Source organism: Chlorocebus sabaeus, chromosome 22 (genome assembly GCF_047675955.1).
Source record: "Chlorocebus sabaeus isolate Y175 chromosome 22, mChlSab1.0.hap1, whole genome shotgun sequence".
Taxonomy (NCBI): Eukaryota; Metazoa; Chordata; class Mammalia; order Primates; family Cercopithecidae; genus Chlorocebus; species Chlorocebus sabaeus.
The window spans coordinates 17685032-17706847 of NC_132925.1; the positions used below are offsets into that span (position 1 = coordinate 17685032).

At 34.9% G+C, this 21816-nt stretch overlaps 1 protein-coding gene across 3 annotated transcripts in view; it reads left to right on the forward strand.

The window, feature by feature from the left end:
* EPHA6 (EPH receptor A6) overlaps nt 1-21816 on the forward strand; it is a 954858-nt gene that overhangs the window by 800707 nt on the left and 132335 nt on the right. For all 3 annotated transcript variants that reach the window (XM_007986130.3, XM_073009668.1, XM_073009669.1), the window contains one exon: nt 15823-15884. In XM_007986130.3, coding sequence (XP_007984321.1) covers nt 15823-15884 — 62 coding nt within the window. The remainder of the gene's footprint in view (nt 1-15822; nt 15885-21816) is intronic.

Below are 21816 nucleotides of genomic sequence, written 5' to 3' on the forward strand. Positions count from 1 at the left end.
TATAAATATGCTTTGATGTCATTTAGCTTCATCACTGGATAGTTTATTGATGTGGTTAGATACTTTATGGCCAAGAATACCACTGAAAAAGCAGAAACCAAAATTACACGAGTTAAAAGATTATAAATTTTCACTTTATTGGGTGTTATATTGCCCTTTTTCTCCTTAGAGACAGAAATGATAACAATTGTACAGAAATTTTGTTGTTGATGATGTTGTTGCAAAGGATTAGAAAAAAAAAACTAAGGCAAGCTCTCAGAGTTAACTGCAAATATAAACATGTAGCTTTCATATATAATTAATATCTCAGTGATTGGAATTTAGAAGATGAGCAGATTGCGTAGAGTTCAATGGCCTAACCCTTAACTCTTAATGACAAATCTTGGTCAAGTCAGATATGTTTGGCAGAAATGACATTGTGAAGTTTAGTAGTGACTTGAATTATTCAGTATCACTGTTAGAAAACAAAAAACCTTTGTCATTTAGCTACTGAGAATGACAGAAGCAAGATGACTGTTCTTTAACACATACAGAAACAACTTTCCACAGAGGGATCTAAGAGAACATTCTAGCACTCTACTCTTCCAGGCTTTAAGCCAAATTTGCCTCGAGCTTTCATAGGAGAGAAAACTCAGTTCAGTTTTCATGACTTACATACAAATCAGGTGTAACAAAATGGCTTCATAAAAAATTTATAGATCTAAACTTGTCCCTGTTTCCACAAACTGAAATTAACTCAACACACTTTTCCTGGCTTGTATCATTTTGATAAATCATCTCTGTACATTTTGTGTGATACTTTTTTGGTAATGACTGCTACTATTTCAGAAGTTTTTTTAATCCTTTCTTGTTCAACTATAGCTTATTTCCCAAGATTTTTTTTTTAATTTTGCGTAAAGAGGAATGAAGCTGTAATCATGAGAAGTTTTTATTGTTTTATATTTTTTAAAAAAACAACTAAAGTATTTCTTTGCCATCTAATAGCTGAATTAATACCCTTCAGGTTTCAGACATCAATTTGAAGGCAGCAAGCAGTTTCTCCCATGGCCCATACCATGACGCTTTAAACACTCAGCTGAAGGTTGGTGCCCACCGGGCAGCAGTAAACTCACTTTCTACCAACTGATTATCTGTCACACGACTTTAACGGTCACATAAGACATTTTCTCTATCAGTCAAGAAATGTAAACACCTGTTCTAGTGCTAATTTAGCTCCCAATTACTTATCATAATCAAATTTAAAAGAGATACGTGACTATGTCTTACATAGAATAGTTTTTTGCTTCACCTCACACTGTGCTCTTAAAAAGCAGTGTTTCTACAGTACTTACTTTACACTAACCGTCATAATAACAGATTCATCGAATCACGAGACCCAAAAAGCAGACAAGCCTGCAGTTAGTATTTATGCAACAGTTGTCAACTGTTTATAGGTTTCTCATTTCTAAAAAGGTCAAAGTAAAGGGTTATTCTTCCTGGTTTCACATGGAGAAAAACACCAGGAAGTACTAGCTGAAAATTGAATAGTAAGTATATCAACACAATTAACGGAATGCATTTGTGTAGTAGTCACCTGATACAGGAAGAAATCACAGAAGGCCGGACTCAGTGGTTCACGCCTGTTTTCCCAGCAGTTTTGGGATGCCAAGGCGGGTAGATCACCTGAGGTCAGGAGTTAGAGACCAGCCTGGCCAACATGGTGAGATGCCATCTCTACTAAAAATACAAAAAATTAACCGGGCATGGTGGCGGGCACCTGTAATCCCAGCTACTTGGGAGGCTGAGGCAGGAGAATCGCTTTATCCCGGGAGGTAGAGGTTGCAGTGAGCCGAGATGGTGCCACTGCACTCCAGCCTGGGCAACAAAAGCAAAACTTCACTTTCTTTTTTCTCAAAAAAGAAAAAGAAATCACAGGGGAGGAGAGGAGAGGAAGTGAAGGAGAAAAGAGAGGGGAGGATAAAGGAAAGAAGAGAATGGGGATGGAGAAGAGAAATTAGAAATGATGTAACTCCAAAATTATATTTTTAAAGGAAAGTCTTCCTCCACTATATTTATTACTATTTAAATCAAATTCTACCTCCTTGAAAATAATGTGTCCCTCTTTTAAATAAGTTATCAGACATATTCTCTAAAATAATAAGCTTGCTCTCTTTGCTCCACGTAGTTATTTCTTTAACTTAATTATGTGGTCAAATAATATTTGAAAGTGTTTTAGAATATTTTTATATGCAATAGAGTATTGAGTATACATAGTCTTAGACTAGTGGATCACGTTATGACAGATTTCACCTCTACCCAAATCCACTATATTTTTGGCAGTTTGATGTTTGCCATACACAAATGATAGGAGAAAAATAAAGCATTAAAAATAAAATTCTGCATTAATAGTGATGGATAACACATAGAAATTTCATGAATTCACTTTTCTCTGTCACTTCTTAGCAGTAACTATCTGACATCATATAGTGTTTTAAATCTATGTAAAATGCAACCATTACAATGTGTCTCAAAAATTAGACCTACCTATAAGATGTAAAGGCATGTTTATTATCTGCTAATCACTCAGCAAATCACATCTTAAGATTGAATGTATTTGTATCAACAAAATTTTAGCCTACATTTTTCTGTCAGTTTTCTATCAGTTGTGAGACTTGATAATATTTTTACTAATGAAGTAACTCATATATATATAAAAAAATGAAGTTACTCATGTATATATGGATATATATCTATATATGAGTTATGTTAGTTTAAGGTATACATTTGAGTTTGGACTAGTATCTATTCCATATATATCTATGGAATAGATATATATGTATATATGCTAGAGTGGAGTATAGATATATAGAGAGCTATACAGAGAGATAAATATGGAATATGTGTGTGTGTGTGTGTGTGTGTGTGTGTATGGATATGGATTAGATGGTAGACCAAACTCAAATGTATACCTTAAACTAACAAGTTTTGTCAATTGTAAGAGAAGTCTGTAAAAGAGAGAACTAGGAAATAGGCAACATGTGGGATTTGGAAATAGACAGGTTGTGAGGGAATAAAATCAGTGTTGAATATCTCCCTAATACTTCCTTCGTGGTTAATCGTAGCAGTTCTTTAGTTATTGGAGAAATGTTCTCTGAGGTACCCTCTCTGTTTGCCTGCCTGTGCTTTATGTACAATGCTGTATGTGTAACACCTCTTTTGACATTTTTACCTGAGCTTCTCTTCATTCTATGATTTGTGTTAGGTGCAAAGGAAATGGCAAAGATAGCATGAGACTTCCTCTCTGCTACTCTGAATCAAATAACAGGAAAATTATGAACACATGTGGATTCAAAAACTGTATTTGCAATTACTGAGTCTATAATTAGGAATAATGTTTAAGGGCTGGGCGCGGTGGCTCACGCCTGTAATCCCAGCACTTTGGGAGGCCGAGGCGGGCGGATCACGAGGTCAGCGGATCCAGACCACCCTCGCTAACATGGTGAAACCCCGTCTCTACTAAAAATACAAAAAAAATTAGCGGGACGTGGTGGCGGGCGCCTGTAATCCCAGCTACTTGGGAGGCTGAGGTAGGAGAATTGCTTGAACCTGGGAGGCGGAGGTTGCAATGAGCCGAGATCGTGCCACTGCACTCCTGCCTGGGCGACAGAGTGAGACTCTGTCTCAAAAATAATAATAATAATAATAATAATAATAATAATAATAATGTTTAATATTATTTATCCGTTGGAAAGAGATTTGGATGAACCTTGTACTCAAATACCAAACATTTTGACAGCCTCACTGCTGTTCTGAGTAGCCATGTTAGAAAATGGATTAACAATCCAGATTTCTGTAAACCACATATCCAATAATTTCATTTCTATAGCAAAGGACATGCAGTCCTGAGCCAACATTAAAATGTCTTTACAGTCCACTAACGATGTTTATCAATATTTTCCTTTCCGTATTTCATGTGAAATCCTATCTGGGCTGAAGTCAGGGAAAATATTGCATTCACTATTATCCAGTCAAAAAAATATTTTTATTCAGAAAGTATATAGCTTAGATGTTGCAAATGAGCCAGGAATGATAAATACGTTTGAAGCTATAGAAAATCTAGGATCTGTTGCATATAATAATATCAAGTTTTGATGCATATAGAGGACTGTAGAAAAGTAGTAATGCAAATATATAAGACTGGGTGGCAGACTTTGGGGAAATGTACACTGAGCTAAGGAAAATTGGCATAAACTCCATATGCCAAGGAAAGTCAACAGTGGAAAAGTATCTGCATTTTAAATATGATCAAATTGTACTTCAGAAAAATCAAAGTGAATCATTTTATTTCTTCATGTTTTTAGACATTCTTTAAAAAGTTAGTACCTTTTCTTTAGATTCACAATTTGGCATTTCAAAATTAATTACTTATGACAAAACAATTTCTGTTGGCTAAATTCTTCCAATTATATTTAAGTATTTTTCTTTAGCATATATTTTGTATTTAACAATATTTTGTTGTAATAAGTTCATACAACATAAGATAAAATGGCATACTTTTTAAGTAAGAGACTTTTAATGGGGAGATTTTCTTTTTTAATTGAAGGGTACATATTTTAGACATTTCTGCAGTTGAGAATGCTGCTAATTACCCTAGATGATGTATGTGTGAGTGTGTGTACACACTTAAAACAAAACTACTTATAAAGGAAATCAGAAAAAACTAGATTAAATATACAAAGTAAAATCCTGAATAAATCATTCAAAATATAAAATATAATAAAAATGAAGTATTTATCTGGATTACTAACTCCTAGTTTCTTTATTCCTTGCCATTGAGATGATATCAAAAACACCAATACAGGCCTTACTTAACACCCATCTGCACAGTTCTCCCTAGAGAACTCTCCTCCTCTAAAATTTGTGCAGCTGCAGGCTTCAGAAGAAAACATTGCAGACGGCAGCTGTTATAAAACTAGGATGGAGATTCTGAGCCAGGTGTGGGTGAGAGACCAACATTATTGCTATTTCAGGGGTGGGAAGAAGTTAGAGAAGATAAGGTCACTGATGGAATGACAAACAGAACACACCGGCAAACCAAAGCACAAAGGAGGGTGACATCAGTGATTGCATTCTAGTTACACAACCCGAAACAACCCCTCTAAAATATTCGCAGCGCTGTTGGTGCTAGGTTAGAGGATTACTGTAAAATGTCTGTTTAGGATATACTCTACGACAAATGCAAAGGGAGCTAACCAGATAATGTCGAGGCTGCATTCCGGTGGCTCACTCTTGCTTAAAGTCAGTGGGTTCCAAAGAGCATGTACATCATCCTTTGGTTCTTTGGTTTACCTGAGGAGAAATACACGGTACATTACAAAATGATATAGAGTTTAAGGAAGGCAAGTTCAAGGTATCAGTTGGAATAAGAAAAATCAGGATGGGCACATATATAAAATGGAAGGTATAATTTAAACCTTCAAATAACATTCAGTTTATAAAAACTTTATTGCAGAGTTTATGAGTTTAAAGACTCCTGTGGACTGATGATTATGATACTGTGGTACAGGTCATGAACTCAGATTCTTTTTAGATTTTATACTTTATTTCTTGGCCAAAAATAAGACTCCTCATTATAAACCAGGTGAAAACTCAGCAGTTATTTAACCTTCCTCGCCAACCCTGATTTTAAAAATCCAATGAAGGCTTCACTCTTTTCCCCAAGAAAATGGACATGTGATCATGTATGTAAGTGTTTACATACAATTTTAGGAGGTCTCTGGACACCCTAAAGTTCACACACAAAGAACCCCTGGTTCTAAAGAATTCAGTGTTCTATATATAAAGTTAGGCTTAACTGACATAAGTGAGCATCATCTTTATGTAAGACTGGCAGTGCATTTAAAAAAAAAACTGCATGATGCATTTGATATCAAGCTCTTGAGCAGTACAAAGAAAATTTTTATTTTTCTCCTGCCAGAAAGATATGAAAAATCTTGAAAGAGCCTTTAAGTAATCTCTAGATTTTTTAGTAGTTCTTTTTAACTTCTCTATTTTCAGAATTTTTAAATAGTTCTAGCCTTTGGCCTTAACTAAGCCTTCTTATTAGCATAAATGTTTCTTTTATCTTAATATCATTTGAATAAGTTTGAATCTTAAAAATAGATATTTTATTTATATATATATGTATATATATGGCTATTTAAATTCTCCATTGAGAACATGAGAACATACCTACTCCCTAGAGATCTTCATGTTTTATTATTACAGATTGTGCCATTTATTTTGGTCCTATTCAAAGAAACTATCAGCACTTTCAAAAGATGCATTCAAGAATCATTTTCTTCTTACAAAGAAAAATTCTGAAAATCCTTACATGGTTTTCTAAGTTAGTTGAGTCTCCGTGTAATCAGTATTCACTATTTGTGCTCTTTGGCATTGTTTTGTGAGTTTTCACCTTAATTGGGAACATAATAGGAAACTAAGCTGCTCAGCTGGCTCTTCCTTTCCAGAGAAACATGTTGATCCGCACAGGATAGCATACATGCCCTCATGGGATGCTGGACCACTTAGGAATATAACTAACATGGAGACAGACCAGCCCTGCTATAAAACATGCGTTGGCTCAGGCTTCATTGTTTTGCTTTGTAGGACAAATCACAGTGGAAGCTGCCCTATGACACCATGTTGGCTTTTCGTATTTCTATTCACAGAGGTCTTAACAGAGAGTACATTTATCAAAGCTGAACTTTTTTAAAATTAAATATCTTGGAAGAGTTGCAGAAAAGATTAAGAAATAAATAGTAACTTGCCTGGTGCATTGGGGGTAGGGAGAAGGAAAGTAGTCGGTGGTTTAATTATGTCACACGTATGACTATTTAACAAATGTTTGGCCATTATAATTAAAATCACTCTGTAAATTACCTACATAGTTAGAATACATGAAATATGTTCTGTTTAGGGGTTTATTTTATTTTTAAATTTTCTGATAATTTTCTTTTGACAGTGAATGATACAGAAGAGCAGAAAGCAAAATATTTGAACACTCATTTAATAATAAAAATTTTTCAAGCCAGAAGTAAAGCATAGCATGTGAAATACTACTGGAAAATATGATGCTTTCTACCGAAAGCTTAGGGACTCTCTTAAAATATTCAGGATGTAACACTTGCCCTAGTGTCTTCCCCAGAGTTTTTGCAAAAGCATATCACATTGCTGCTCTTAAATATTCTTACATATGCCTCTTATAACTGAAATTTCAACTGCTAAGCCTTGTCTTTTTAAGCCAAATTTGAGAATATTAATATAAGACAAATTTATTTTTAATGGAACCTTAAGATTATTATCATAAACTGATGTTTGAGAAAGCAAAATCTGAAAGTTTTTCAGCCAGTGTCCTTAGTACATATTTCCTCTTTGTATAGAGCGTTTTACAGCTTTGTAGGCCTTTAAAATCCTGGAATTTCTCAACAAAATATCCTGGGGAACAACACAGTGCCTGGTTCATAATACCCTTCCAGGATGTTTCTAGGATAAGACATGGAGATTTGGGGTAATGCTTTATGCTCCTCAAACTACTAATGGAGACATTACTTTGAGGTATAAGGACATGGCCAAGCATTCAGACTCTGGAGCCAGATTGCCTGGCTTTAAGCATTGCACTGCCAATTACTCACTGTGTGTCCTTAGGCAAGTTGCTTAAACTCTCAGTGCATCAGTAACCTTACATGTTTAATTGAGCTAATAATTACACTTGCCACAAGGGTCAATATGAAGATTAAATGAGTTTAAACATGTAAAACTCATAGAACAGTGCCTAACATATTGAAGAACTTATAAAAAATTATTCTTACCTGCGTGCTGATTTAGAGTAGTATCTATTTTTAAATTATACAAATGAATTTTAAAGAAGAAAACCAAGAACTAAAGCAGCATATAATTATTTATTTGACATGTAATTTAATTTAGTTTTGAACTTAGACATTATGCAGTATTTTAACACATGAAAATTCCTTGCTGTGTTTTTTGTTGCTACCTAATGGTAATTCAACTATTAATTATTACATAACCACTTCCTTCATAATTTTGGGGAAACAAAAAGTCACAAATAATTTCAAAAGATATGCTTTTAATTTGTATATCACCGTTACTTTTCTAAATGTGAATGTAATACAAAATCAAGAAAGACATTCTTAAAAACTCATTTGTTATTAAAATTTTTCAGCATGGTTAGTATCTTATAGTAAAAACAATCCAACATGAGGCAAATTTGGCAGTAACTTTCATTGTTAACAAGACACTTTTAGTTAAGGAGAAACCTTTTTGCCTATATGGTAGTTGTTAGTAGGAAGAAGGACATCACTGAATATTACTGAGGTCAACAGATGCAGATGGCATGCCACTGCTCTCTGGAACTGGCAGGAAAATCATGTTTTGTTTCTCTAGCCTCACACCTTTCATTTACTCTAACAAATCTAGATGAAAAAATGTTACTATTTTCATAAATGCAGATCACCTCTCCTAATTTTTGCTCAGCTCTTTTATCACTGAAGTTTTTTTGTTCAGTATTTTTCCAAGGGTATTTGGCTTACCACTAAATTTTAAAAAGCAAATGAAATAAATTAAGGGGGAAAAATGGAATCCAATCATCTGACTATATAAACTGAGGGTTTTCAAATAGCTCTAAGATTAAAACCGTCAATTCTAAATCAGCCATAAAGCATGTTACAGGCAAAAATCTGTAAACAGAGTGCAGAAGATACAACACAGATTGTTAATGAGAATAAGAACCTACTTTTAGCAGATGTTATTGTTAAGAAACTATATATTATATTATGTTATTTAAAATAGGAAAATACTCTATAAAGTGTTTTACTCTACCCTGAGAAACCATCTTGTTCATTAAAGCAATTTCAAACCTGTCAATTTCAGGCATATACAATTTAAATGGACCTTTGAGACCATCCAGAGAGCTCCTAAATTGACTAACACTAGTCATTCTATTAATGAACCTTTTTAGCTCTGCAAGCCACTTCTTAGCCTAGGATTCAACATCTAGTCAGTAAGGTAACATATAATACTCAACATATAGCCATTCATTTAATTAGCAGTTATCGGGTGATTCAGTGTTCAGCATTGGGTTCTATTCTCTGTTTTAAGCACATTATCCTTTTCATCTCACCACCCTAAGGAGGAGGTTATAATAATATGCCTATATATAATAAAATCAATAATAATAACCAAATGAGGAAATTAAAATGTGCCCATGAGAAATATATAATATTCAAATGAGGAAACAGAGACAGTGAGTTGAAAAGTGAGTTATAAAAGGTTACTTGTCCAAAGGGGAAAACATCTCCAATATCAGGCTATGTGACTCTAATCTTACAACTTCAACTGTACTGTGCTGGCCAGGCAAAATATAGAGTAAGCAATCATCCTAGTTTGCCTCGGACACAAGAATTTTAGTGCTAAAACTGGAAGTTTACTGCATCATATGAAACATGTAACTAGCAATAATTTTACTTTACTTAGCCAAGGATGATAAAATAATTTTCATGTCAATACCAATCTGCGATAAAGTATAAAAATTTTCTATTTTTTAAAACTTTTTGTGACATAGTGTGCAAACATAACAATACAGAAGCAGATACCTATGCACAAAAGGAAAGGAAAGTAGATGGACATCAACATTTTAGTGACAAACATTATGCTAATTATATATTTTCTCACCTGATTATTTCAAAAATTTTATGTAGTACATGATATTATTCTCATTTTATATATGCAAAAACTGAAAGAGCTAAAATAACTTCCCTAAGATCATGCAACTACTAGGTAGTGGAGCTGAAATTTGAATTTTGCTGTCTTCACAACAATAGTTTTGATAATGTAAGTAATTTATGATTAAAAATTATTGATTTGCCATTCTGTTATTTCAGTAAATCTTTTGTAGGTCTGGAATTATTCTTAGAGAACATTCATATGTGTGTGTTCCTTCTGACATTCAATTCAAAAAATATAAAATTGAATATCTACTCTATGCCTAGCTCTGTGCTTAGATAGCGACCTTATAGAGAAGAATGGGGCATTATGTCCTGAGTTCAAGGCCACTTTAGAATGGGAGACAGACACCTATGTTGTTAACATTAATACTGTACCATAAGTGTTCTAAAATTGATTGAGATATAAAGGGAGGAGAAAGTAAACAATCAAGACTTCCTAAAACAGAGAAATTCATAGGAGAATTTACAATGGAGATGATATTTAAGCTGCTTTTTAAAAAAGTGTATGATTTTTGTCAAGTAGACATAATGAGAAGGAAGTCTTCCAAAGAAGAGAGGAAGGTACAAGTAAAGTAATATTCAGGAAATTATGAGTCACCGAGAGACATTGAAAAAGAGCCATAAATTCTTTGCCCAGGCTAAAGTCAAGAAGGGTATTTCCTAGGTTTTCTTCTATGACTTTTATAGTTTGAGTTCTTACATTTAAATCTTTAATGCATCTTGAGTTAATTTTTGTGTATGGTGAAAAGTAGGAGTCCAGTTTCATTCTTCTGCATATGGCTAGCCAGTTATCCCAGCACCATTTGTGGAATAGGGAGTCCTTTCACTATTACTTGTTTTGTCAGTTTTCTCAGAGATCAGATGGTTAAGGTGTGTGGCTGTTTCTGGATTCTCTATTATTTTCCATTGGTCTATTTTCCTGTTTTTGTACCAGTACCCTGCTCTTTTGGTTACTGTTGTTTTATAGTATAGTTTGAAGTTGGATAATGTGATACCTACAGCTTTGTTCTTTTTGCTTGTACTTTCTTTGGCTATCTGGGTTCTTTATGGTTCCATATGAATTTTAGAATAGTTTATTTCTAATTCTGTGAAAAATGAGGTTGGTAATTTGATGGGAATATCATTGAGTCTGTAAATTACTTTGGGCAGTATGGCCATTTAAATGGTATCAGTCTTCCAATTGGTGAGCTTGGAATGTTTTTCCATTTATTCATTTCATTTCTGATTTCTTTCAGCAGTGTTTTGTAGTTCTGCTTGTAGACATCTTTCACTTCCTTGATTAGTTGAAAAACAGGAGATATGGGAACAGGGTGAAGTAAAAGGTGAAACTAGAAATGAAGGTAGAGAAGAGATTGTAAATGAACTTAATTACCAAGCAATTTAGACTTTAATTCCACAATAAACAATGCAGTCTTAAAATAGGGGAATGAGGCATTAGCCCTCTTTACTAATTGGCTGTTTAATTATTTCTAGTGCCCTTTGTACTATACACCCTGAGAGCAGAGATCTTACATTGATTGATGATGTGTCTTCAGAACCCAGAAGAGTACTTGCTACCTAGTAGGCATTTTAAAAAAATTTTTGTATCACTGAATGTTCAAAAACAATGATTTTGCAAGAGTTAGCTTACAATGGGGTACCAGATAAAAGCAAAAAACCAGTAAAATATTATTGAGCAAGAGAAAGCAAAGGCAGAATATGGGCAGTGGCAATAGATTTTATGTAAAATCAACAGAACTTCATAACTTATGAACTAGAAAGGGTTTAATAAAGTGAGAAGTCCAATGTCACAAAAGAGTTTCAAACCTGGATAACTAGATGGATAGTGATGTTTTAAGAACACGGGATTATTAGAGGAAAAGAAAGTTGAAGGGAAATGTTAAAAGTTTGGATTTGAACTGAATGAGGATGAGATGTATTTTGAATGTGATCTGATAATCATCAGGCAACACTATAAGACGAAAATAGTTCTTTAATTTGAGTACTTATGTGAATAAAAACAATGATTTAATATAATATAACTGTGTTCAAATGGCATAATCCATATCTTCTGAGTGCCTTGGAGGCATAAGAATATTTCATTTATTATCAAACCCATTTGAGATTATAATTGTAATTCACTATCTCTACAACAGAAACGTGGAAGGTAGAAATAGATTAAATAACTGGTCCAAAGAGTCCTGAATTGCAACTGGGGGGAAAAAATACAGGCGCTCTAACTGTCAATCTAAGTTATCACCACAAATTTTATTAACTGGTAGACAAAATATAAACTTGATAGAATGTTAAATAACTGAATGATCTAAACTGTAATAGAGTTTTGAGGTTGTTTATATTTGTTTTGATTCTTCATTTTACTGACTGCACATTAGAAATTGCCAGACTGATAGAGCATACTACATCCAGCACAAACTCATTACTTATATGAAAATGTTAAATCTCTGTTACCTTCTTTTTTCACAAATATTCCTTGAGGCAAAAAAAAAAAGGATTTCACTGGCAAAACACTTTAAACAGGGTATCTATGGAACATTTAAAGAATTATTTTGTTTTCTTTAACAACAGCATGAGAGAAGTGTAGTCTTATGATTATATAGTTTATCCACACCACCTTTATCAAAATCATCAGAAGTATTAGGGAACATTTGAAATATACATATTGGTCAATACTCCCTTAAAGTCTTAATGTAAGAAAATAATTTTTCTTGTCTGTGACAGAAAAGGATGATAAGGGGTTTTTGCAATCCATTGTCTCCAGAATATCAGTAACTGATTTCTTAGAGTATCTTCATTCAAATGCCATTTAAAATACATAACCATTTCTGGGATATTTATGAAGGAAAACCTAAGAAATTCAGTTTGGTGACTTGTAACATATATTTGAAAGTCTCTTAAATCAAATACATGAGACTTGAAGTGATCTGGGGATTTCAAGAATTGACTAATTCAAGAAGCCTGGTTTGTCCACTGACTTTAGTATGATACAAATACTAAGATGATTCTGTGACATGAGGCACAAGGGGTGACTGGCTAAAATTGTACAAAAGGAAATAAGGTGTAACATTTTGAAAATTTAGAAAGAGATAATAAATTACTTCCAAATATATCTTCCAAGAACAATAATGCTATATATAATTTTTACATATTGGAAAAGACCGAAAAACACTGCTGCCAATAGACTTCTCTCACCTAAAACAGATTTAAAGATTAACATCATAATTTCCATAATTTCCCTTGTACTTATCTATTTTCTTGATTATAAAATGTAATAATGGATTGTAAAGTTGCTTATCATCTTCACAGTATGACTAGCTTCTTCCCCGTTGAAAACCAAAACAAATTACAGGCTAGATGGAGCAGTAGTTTAAAAAAAAAAAAAATTTCTTAGTTCAATTAACAGCTGTTCTCAGTTGATGCTACTACACAAAATACAAAAGATTAAGAGTTCAAATGTGAAACTTCTAATTCACAGGAAACCAGGGAAGTCTTCATCTGATTCTTTATTATTCTTAATGAGAAGATAGAACTTGTCACTGATGAATTTTAAGATTGCCTAAAGTATCTCCCAAAGAGTTATAGATAGAACTAATTACGAAGTACTGTGTATTCACATAAATCAGATCCTGCTGAAATACTCCAGAGTCAGTTTCTTAGGAATTATAAAATCAAGAAAAGTTAACTTGTTTTCTTGAAGCACCTACTATGATTAGGTCCATGGCAAGTGACCTTGAGAAACCCAGTGAATGAGGATACAAAGCATTATGGGAAAATAAGAAAGAAAAACACTTAATATAAAAACATGCACAACATGTCATAGTGTACACAATAGATGTGATGGAAATGAAACTATAAGAACTATCACTGTGAGAGACTATTAGGGAAGAGGTGTGTTGTTTAAATTCTAAGGGAGTGGGGAGAGATGGTGAGATTAGAGAGAGAAGCAAATTGGGAGATTATCCTGGCAGGTGACTACACAAGTAAAGGAAGAAGGAGACAGGATTAAATAAATAGAAGAACTAATAACAACTGGTAGAGCCATGGATACAAAGGCTAGTTAGGAAAGATGAGGTGCATCACTGGAAAGAATTGACTAACAGGGTGAGACTTGGAGCTTTTGTCTATAAATGCTTTCTGAAAGGCACCTATAGCATAACGGTTAAGACCTCAAACTCTGAGACAGACTACTTGATACTGCCACTTACCAGCTATTTGACTTTGGACAAGTACTTTAATTTTCTATCCCTCAATTTCCATATCTGCACAAGAAACATAATTCTGGCATGTACCAATACCAGTGAAATGCTTGCAAGCTCTTTTTAGTCTAATAAGACTGGCATTCTTAAGGGAAGGATAAATGTTTGTTAAAGACAATAAAAACTAAAAGTGTTCCTCTGACAGCAATGGTCAAGACAGATTAAAAAGTTGTGACTCTGCAGGCAGGGGAAGAAGACATCAGGCAGTCATTGTAATAACCCAACTATTCCCATTAGCATTCAGAGTCCATTGTCATTCAAAATGGAATATTGGACTCAGAATTTTTATATTTAAGTACAAAAATGACCTTTTTTTTCCCCCACCTTGTTACCTCAGTGTTTCTATCTAATGTCCTACCTCCAAGCTCCCTGAAAGTATAGCCAAATAAAAGATTTCATGATGAACTTTAAGGTTTAAAACCTGAATCTTCTAGATCCCTGCCCACAAGAGTGCTGACAGTTCATCTGACCTCGATAATTGCCAATAAAGTTCTCTATTCATATTTGGGTAAAATTAATTACTTCGAGGAACATTATAGAATATAGGTTAATATTCACTACAAATGGAAAACTTCCTTGGGTTGTAATTTTATGCATGATAAATTGGGAGCTTTATTAATAGATTTAACCTTTAGCACATCTTTATTTAAAGTATAGATTCAAATGTAAAGTCTAGCTTTTGCATACATTGTACTAATTCATAATAGTCACCCTTTCTAACCCACAAGGCTTTGAGTTCATAAAATGAACATGAATTACAGTGAGATCTAATATTTCCATCAATAGTACACATCAGTTCTTTCGAGATCTCCTTCGTGTTTATAATGAAAAACTGTGCACAGTACAGATTGAAAAGTTAAAAATTCCAACAAGAGGTGAGAAACACAGAAGTAAAAACTAAATATGTCATACATGCTTATTTCAGGTGAATACCACTTCCCCTGCATCTGAAATGAGTTTATCTTTTAAACTTGGGCAATTGGGCAGAACAAATGCATTCACTTCTTTGAAATAAATCAGTTATTTATGTCAAATATTCTACCTAATAGAGGTGTATTGGGAGCTGTAACAGTGTAACAATTGATAAAAAAGGAAAGAAATTATGTTCAGTTTCTGATCTTATCTTCTGTACCAGACTACAAAATCAGAGTTACTTATTTTTCATGTACTGCCATCGCTGCTCTGTTGATCAAATCTATGTCCAATGAAAACGTAATCAGGAGCTATTACAAATCCTACAAACCTTGTAGCATTCATCAATCTAAAATTTTTCTGCTTAAAGGCCCTTAAAATCAGACTATGACCGATGGTTTATAATTTCTTAAAGAGAATTTATGAGTTTCTCTTTTCTGCTTTGCCTTAGGAATATTTCAGAAATGCCCACTCTAATATAAGTCAGCCACAATTGCTGCACTGCCTTAGAAGTTGTACCATAACTGCAGAAGCAGCTATAATAACTGCTTAAATCCTACTTCAGCTCGTTGATTGTTTTCTAAGGAAAAACTAGAGGACAAAAAGAACATAATCTAAACAAGTGATTGCAGGGCTTTAGGAAAAGAAGTACCTAATTCCTTTGTAATTTATATTGTAATTCATGTCCTTTTTATGAACTCAAAAGGAAATAATGCTATAAAGAAATATAGAGATGCCTATGTATAATATGAACACTTTTATAGAAGCAGGTTGGAAAATGAAATTCCTATTAATAAAATACAAATAATTTAGTTACCACAGCTGGGTATCTCTTAACTGCAGCACATATTTTTGTAATTGCTCTAATCTATGTGTGTTCTCTTGCTCTTTTGCAGGCAGACCAGTAATGATTGTGGTGGAATATATGGAGAATGGATCCCTAGACTCCTTTTTGCGGGTGAGGTGTTCTTTTCTGATGGCATTTAAATAAGCTGTTCTCAGTTCTATATTTAAATCATTTATCATAAATTAATTTTTGCATAATGTTATTCATGGATTTTCTGTGAAGAATAGCAGTGTTTTCTCTAGGGTGCATTTCCCTGATACTGTGATACATTAGAGTGTTACTAAGCAGGGAGGATGTACACTCAATAACATAATTGATTTCTCCTATAAATTCACTTGCTATATGTGTGTGTGTGTGTGTGTATACCAAATAATGTTATCATGAAGAAAGATGAAACTCAGTTGCCTCACAGTCATTAATTTTGCTTTATCACATTTAACTATGTAGTACGATACTGTATGCTTTATCTATATCTATAATGCTGAACTCCTTAACTGATCTGTATTTACCAACAGTGACTCAAGTTCATTTCAGAAAATGTTCTATTAACTTTATCCTTCTTCAGTTCATTTGGCTGACTATTCAGAAAACAAAAGGAGGAGGAATAAAACTTCTTTAGCAGAGATTTCTTTTACAAAAACATTATTTTTAAAGTGATTTATCCTTAAAAGTATATTACGTACAAAAAGTAATTTATTATAGATAGTGATACAAACACAAACTGAGAAGGCACCAGGAAGTTATATTTCAAGGTATATTTCTAATACATTTAAGATTTGAAAAACCATCATGTGCTATGAAAATATTCATTGATAGTGAAAAAATGAAATACAGAAAATAACTGCTATAGTAAATATTTTTCATCCCCAGCAAAGGTCATATATTTGCATGTCACTGCATTTTTAATATCTATCTATCTGTCTATCTATCTATCATCTATCTATCTATCTATCTACAGAGAGATAACTATTTTTCTCACTTACAGAATGGCTGGACTTTGCCACTTGGAATGTTACATTATTTTTCTTCTTTATTTTCATGTGAAAATAAAACATTCACTTCACTTCATTCTTTGCCCCATGTTATGTGAATAAGTTCTGTTTGCATCTCATCTTTCTCTCTTGATCTCATTTTCATTTATTTTTCTTCATTCTGGGTCCTCTTCTTCCAACTGCTCTGAATGCTAGCAGTGGTGATATATTTATACTCTGACTGGGCTTGATGTCCAGATTCAATCCTAGAAGCTGAATTCAGCAAAATCATCAAGTTATTATAGAGCAATACTGCTCGCGCAGTGTATACTCTCAACCAAGTGTGCTCTGTAAGGTAAAATGAAATTCAGAGGTGTTTGGGGACATGAACTGTTTGTTCTTCTCTGTAGCCGTTCTAAAAATGTGTTATTTTATCGCTTGTATTCATTTCACCTGTTCTAAATTATTTTAGAATAATTTATCAGGACCACCTATGGTACTTGAAATGCATGTATACTTAATGTCCTTCCATTATGTTTCTTCAAAAACTCATTTTTATCAGATACATATCAAAATGACTCATTATCTAATGATGCTTGGGTTAGGTTGGTGTTCTTTTTGTTTTCTTCTTTTTATTTTTGCATCAGCTGTATTCTAAAGCAGAATATAATGGCAAACAATATAGCAGATATTCAATCTAAATTGCTGCTAAAAATGGATCAAATGAGTACCACAAGCAAATAAGGTGGGAAATAGTAGCTTCTCACCTAATTTATATATTTTATTCTGCAGAATAATGAATCAATTAAATGTTATAAAGAAACAATAATATGTTATAAATAAAAGATTTACTTCTAAACATCCTACTACATGTTTAGAAGTAGTGTATTTTATGCTTTAAATTTTAAAACCTAATATTGTCCAGCTCTTATTATATACTGTGTATGTAAGACATTATCAGAGATTCTAGGGGGAAAGAACCTGAATACCTATCTCAGTTAATTTTGGCTCTACTTATGGACTGTGTGACCTTGGGCATGGTATCAAATTCTCTGTACCTCTGTTTACTCATTATAAAATTCTCTGTACCTCTGTTTACTCATCCACTTCATACAGTTATTATAAAGATTAATTGATTGTTGTAAAGCTTATAGAATAGTGTGTGACACATTGCAGGTGGCAGAGCAAGGATTCAAATTCAAGTCTCTGTGACTCAGAAAGCCATGCTCTCATGCATTGTGAATTCATTTTATTAAAATGCTTACTACTTTTCCTTATAAGTCCACTACCATCTCCTCATGTGGTCTATGTCCCCTTTGCACATAGGGTTTCTAAAAGTCACATTATTATAATGCAAAAAAAAAATCAAATGAATGGAAAAATAGGGTCAATACTTCCATCTTACTCTTCTTTAATGTTCTTACCCTTCTTTGTAATCATCTCTCTTCTTAGAAACTCAAAGTGCTTTATAAACTTTATGTCAATAACAGATACTCAACTCCCCATGACAAGCAGAAATAAAACATAAATATATATAGCCCATAAATTTTCAAAAGCAAAGTCATTTTTCAAACTACAGCTTTAGAACATAATCACAGCTTATGTGAGCACAGGAAGGAGGAAGTGACTAAGTGCACTGTGTAGTAGGGGAGCCATCCGTGGCTCATTAATAGCCTTCTGTGCTTACTGGAAGCAGAAATGATTTCCCTTTGGTCTCCCACACTGTTTGAAAACTGCTTCAATTTGCTATTTTATTATGAAGGAGTGGTATCACTACTAACTACAAGATTACATCTTAGTGGTAGTGCTGGTGGCTGGCTGGCTTTCATATGGCACTGGATTCATGAATCTCATCCCGTTTGGGATCCTTGTGGACATTCTTCCAGATATATATCAGCAGGGGGACAGCATAGTCAAGTGTGTGTGTGGGCTTGTGTGCGAATATATACGTGTGTGTAGAGAAGGGATGTGTGTGTGACCGTGTGTATTTTTAATTTTAAAATTGAGTACATTCTGACTTAGCAAGCAGCTCAGCAGCAGCCTGGCTGCCCAGAAGGCACAGCCTCGCCAATGTTTGGATTTTTTAACTTTTCTAAGCCCATTTGGGGATAGTGGTCAAGGTTACACTTAATTCACAGTAGTGTATTTTCTCTAATTTCACTAAAATTTACTGGTGCGAATTAAGTATAACCTTGACCATTATCCCCATACAGGCTTTTTCCAGCTATACATTTGGATTTAGTAAATACTTTTTGTGGCACTTACCTGCAAACCACCTACCTCTAAATTTTAGAAATTCCCATTTTAGAACATTCCACTTAGAACTTCCCATTTTTATAACAATATTAACTAGCAATCTAAACTAAATATAGCTATAGAATAACTTTGAAATGCCACATGTCAACCACAAAATATTTTGTTTTATAACATTTGTTGAGTGCTAATTTATCATATCACAAAATTCAGTTATACCAAAATATAATACCAAACATACTACTGGTTTCAGTGCAAGAAGGTGTGTTCATACTGCAGCCTTTTGCTCACACCTCAAATCCTTTGTCATGAGAGAAAAGGAACACTTACTGTTTTGTTTGTTTGTTTGTTTGTTTGACAGAGTCTTAGTCTGTCACCAGGCTTGAGTGCAGTGGCACGATCTCAGCTCACTGCAACCTCCACCTCCCAGGTTCAAGTGATTCCCCTGCCTCAGCCTCCCAAGTAGCTGGAACTACAGGTGCGCACCACCACACCCAGCTAATTTTTGTTTGTTTGTTTGTTTTTGGTTTTTTTTTTTTTTTTTTTTTTTAGGATTTTAGTAGAGTCGGGCTTTCACCACGTTGGCCAGGATGATCTCTATTTCCTTACCTCGTGATCCGCCTGCCTCAGTCTTCCAAAGTGCGGGGATTACAGTCGTGAGCCACTGCGCCTGGCCTATACTTACATTTTTTACAATGCAAATCACTTAGGAAAATAAGAAAGGGGGTCATCTATAAACCAAAAATGTAGGAGAAGTTAATAAAAGAAAGCAAGAAGGATTTAATCAAGTAAGGAAATCAGCTCAAAATATGCTCAGGGAAGGATGGCTGGGAGCAAGAAAAGTGAGTGGAAGGTGGTGCTATCAATTGAAATAAAGAATACAGAGGAGGAACAGGATGGACTGGTAGTTAGAAGGAAATGGTAAGTTTAATTTTGGTCATGTTGCATTTGAGTTGTCTGTGGAACATCCGATGAAAATGTTCAGTGGGTGGGGACCAAGAAGGCTGACTAGAAGCAACTACTGTGTGTGACTCTTACAGAGAGGAATAAAGGGGTGAATAATACAGAACCTTCAACTGAAACATCCAGGTACTTGCATTGGGAATGATCAGGGAAACAATTTGACCTACAGAGAATGGAGAAAAGGAAGTCAATGACCCACCCGGGAGCAACGCAGAGCAACAGGAACCTCCCCCACCCAGGGAAGTGCTTAGTAAATGTGTGACCCCAGGAAACCACACTTCTCCCATGGATCTTTGCAATGCTTGGGTCAGGAGATACTCTCATGAACCCAGCCCACCAGGGTCTTCAGTCTGACACAGAACTGTGTGAAGTCCTGGCAGAAAAGCTACTCAGATACACAGAGTCCCGGAAGCTTTATATATGCTGGCTCTGGGGTCCTTGGAGTTGCTGCTGTGACAGCAACTCAGGCAAGGTAACAAGTTGGACCTCCATACATACCCCTGAAAAGGGAGCTGAATCCAGAGGGCAAAGCACCATCAGTCTGCAGGCCCCACTTCCAGGGTACCCTACATAATAAGACCTACTGACTTGGAATTCCAGCCAACCCCTGGCAACATTGTTGCTCCTACCTGGGACAGAATAGAGTTTCCTCGGGGGAGGGGCAGGCCACCATTTTTGTTGTTTGTACAACTTAGCCATTCCAGTCTCTGGGCTTTGGGAGCCCAAATTGACCAGGGATAGAAGGGATCCCCCAACACATCTCATCTACTCTACCAAAACATGTCCAGATTGCTTCTTTAACCAATCTGTTCCTCCTCACTGGCAGGGCATCCCAACTGGGGCCTCAAGCCATCCCCTTCTGTGTTCTCCGGCCCAAAAGAGATTTGAATTCTCCCTGGTATGGAAAGGCCAGAAATGGGTGGGCCGCCATCTTTGCTGTTCAGCAACTTAGTGGTTCCAGCTTCCAGGCTTCAGAGAGCACAAGCCAACCAGAGGCAGAAGGAGTACCCCAGTAGGACACAGCTACTCTACAAAAGAGTGACTAGACTGCTTCTTTAAGAGTGTACCTAATCCCAATCCTCCTGACTTGGTGAGGTCTCCCAAGCAGGGTCTCCAGCCACCTCCTACAAGTGTGTTGGAACTAGCAATAGGTCCATACCTCCCTGGAACAGAGCTCACAGAGGAAGGGCCATCTTTTCTGTTTCACAGCCTTCACTGGTGATACCTTCAGGTACTGGAAAATCCAAGGCAACCAGGCACTGGAGCAGACCCCCAGAAAATTACAGCAGCCCTATGAAAAAGTGGCCAGACCATTAAAAGGAAAAAATAAATAAATCCAAAGGTCAGCAACCTCAGAGATTGAAAATGGAGAAGCCCACAATGATAAGAAAGAATCAGTGCAAGAACACTGAAATCTCAAAAAGCCAGAGTGTCCTCTCTCCTCCAGATGACCACATCACCTCTCTAGCAAGGGTTCAGAACTGGACTGAGGCTGAGATGGCTGAGATGACAGAACTAGGTGTCCAAATGTGTCTAAAAAAAATCTTCACTGAGCTAAAGGACCATGTCCTAACTCAATGCAAGGAAGCTAAAAATCATGATAAAATGTTGCAGGAGCTGACAGTCAAAATAGTCAATATAGAGAACATAACTGACCTGACTGATAGAGCTGAAAAACACAATGCAAGAATTTCGTAATGTAATCACAAGTATTAATAGCAGAATAGACCAAGTAGAGGGAAGAATCTCAGAACTTAAAGACTGGGTTTCTGAAATAACACTGGCAGACAAAAATAGAGAAAAAAGAATGAAAATGAATAAACAAAACTCCAAGAAATATGGGATTATGTAAAAAG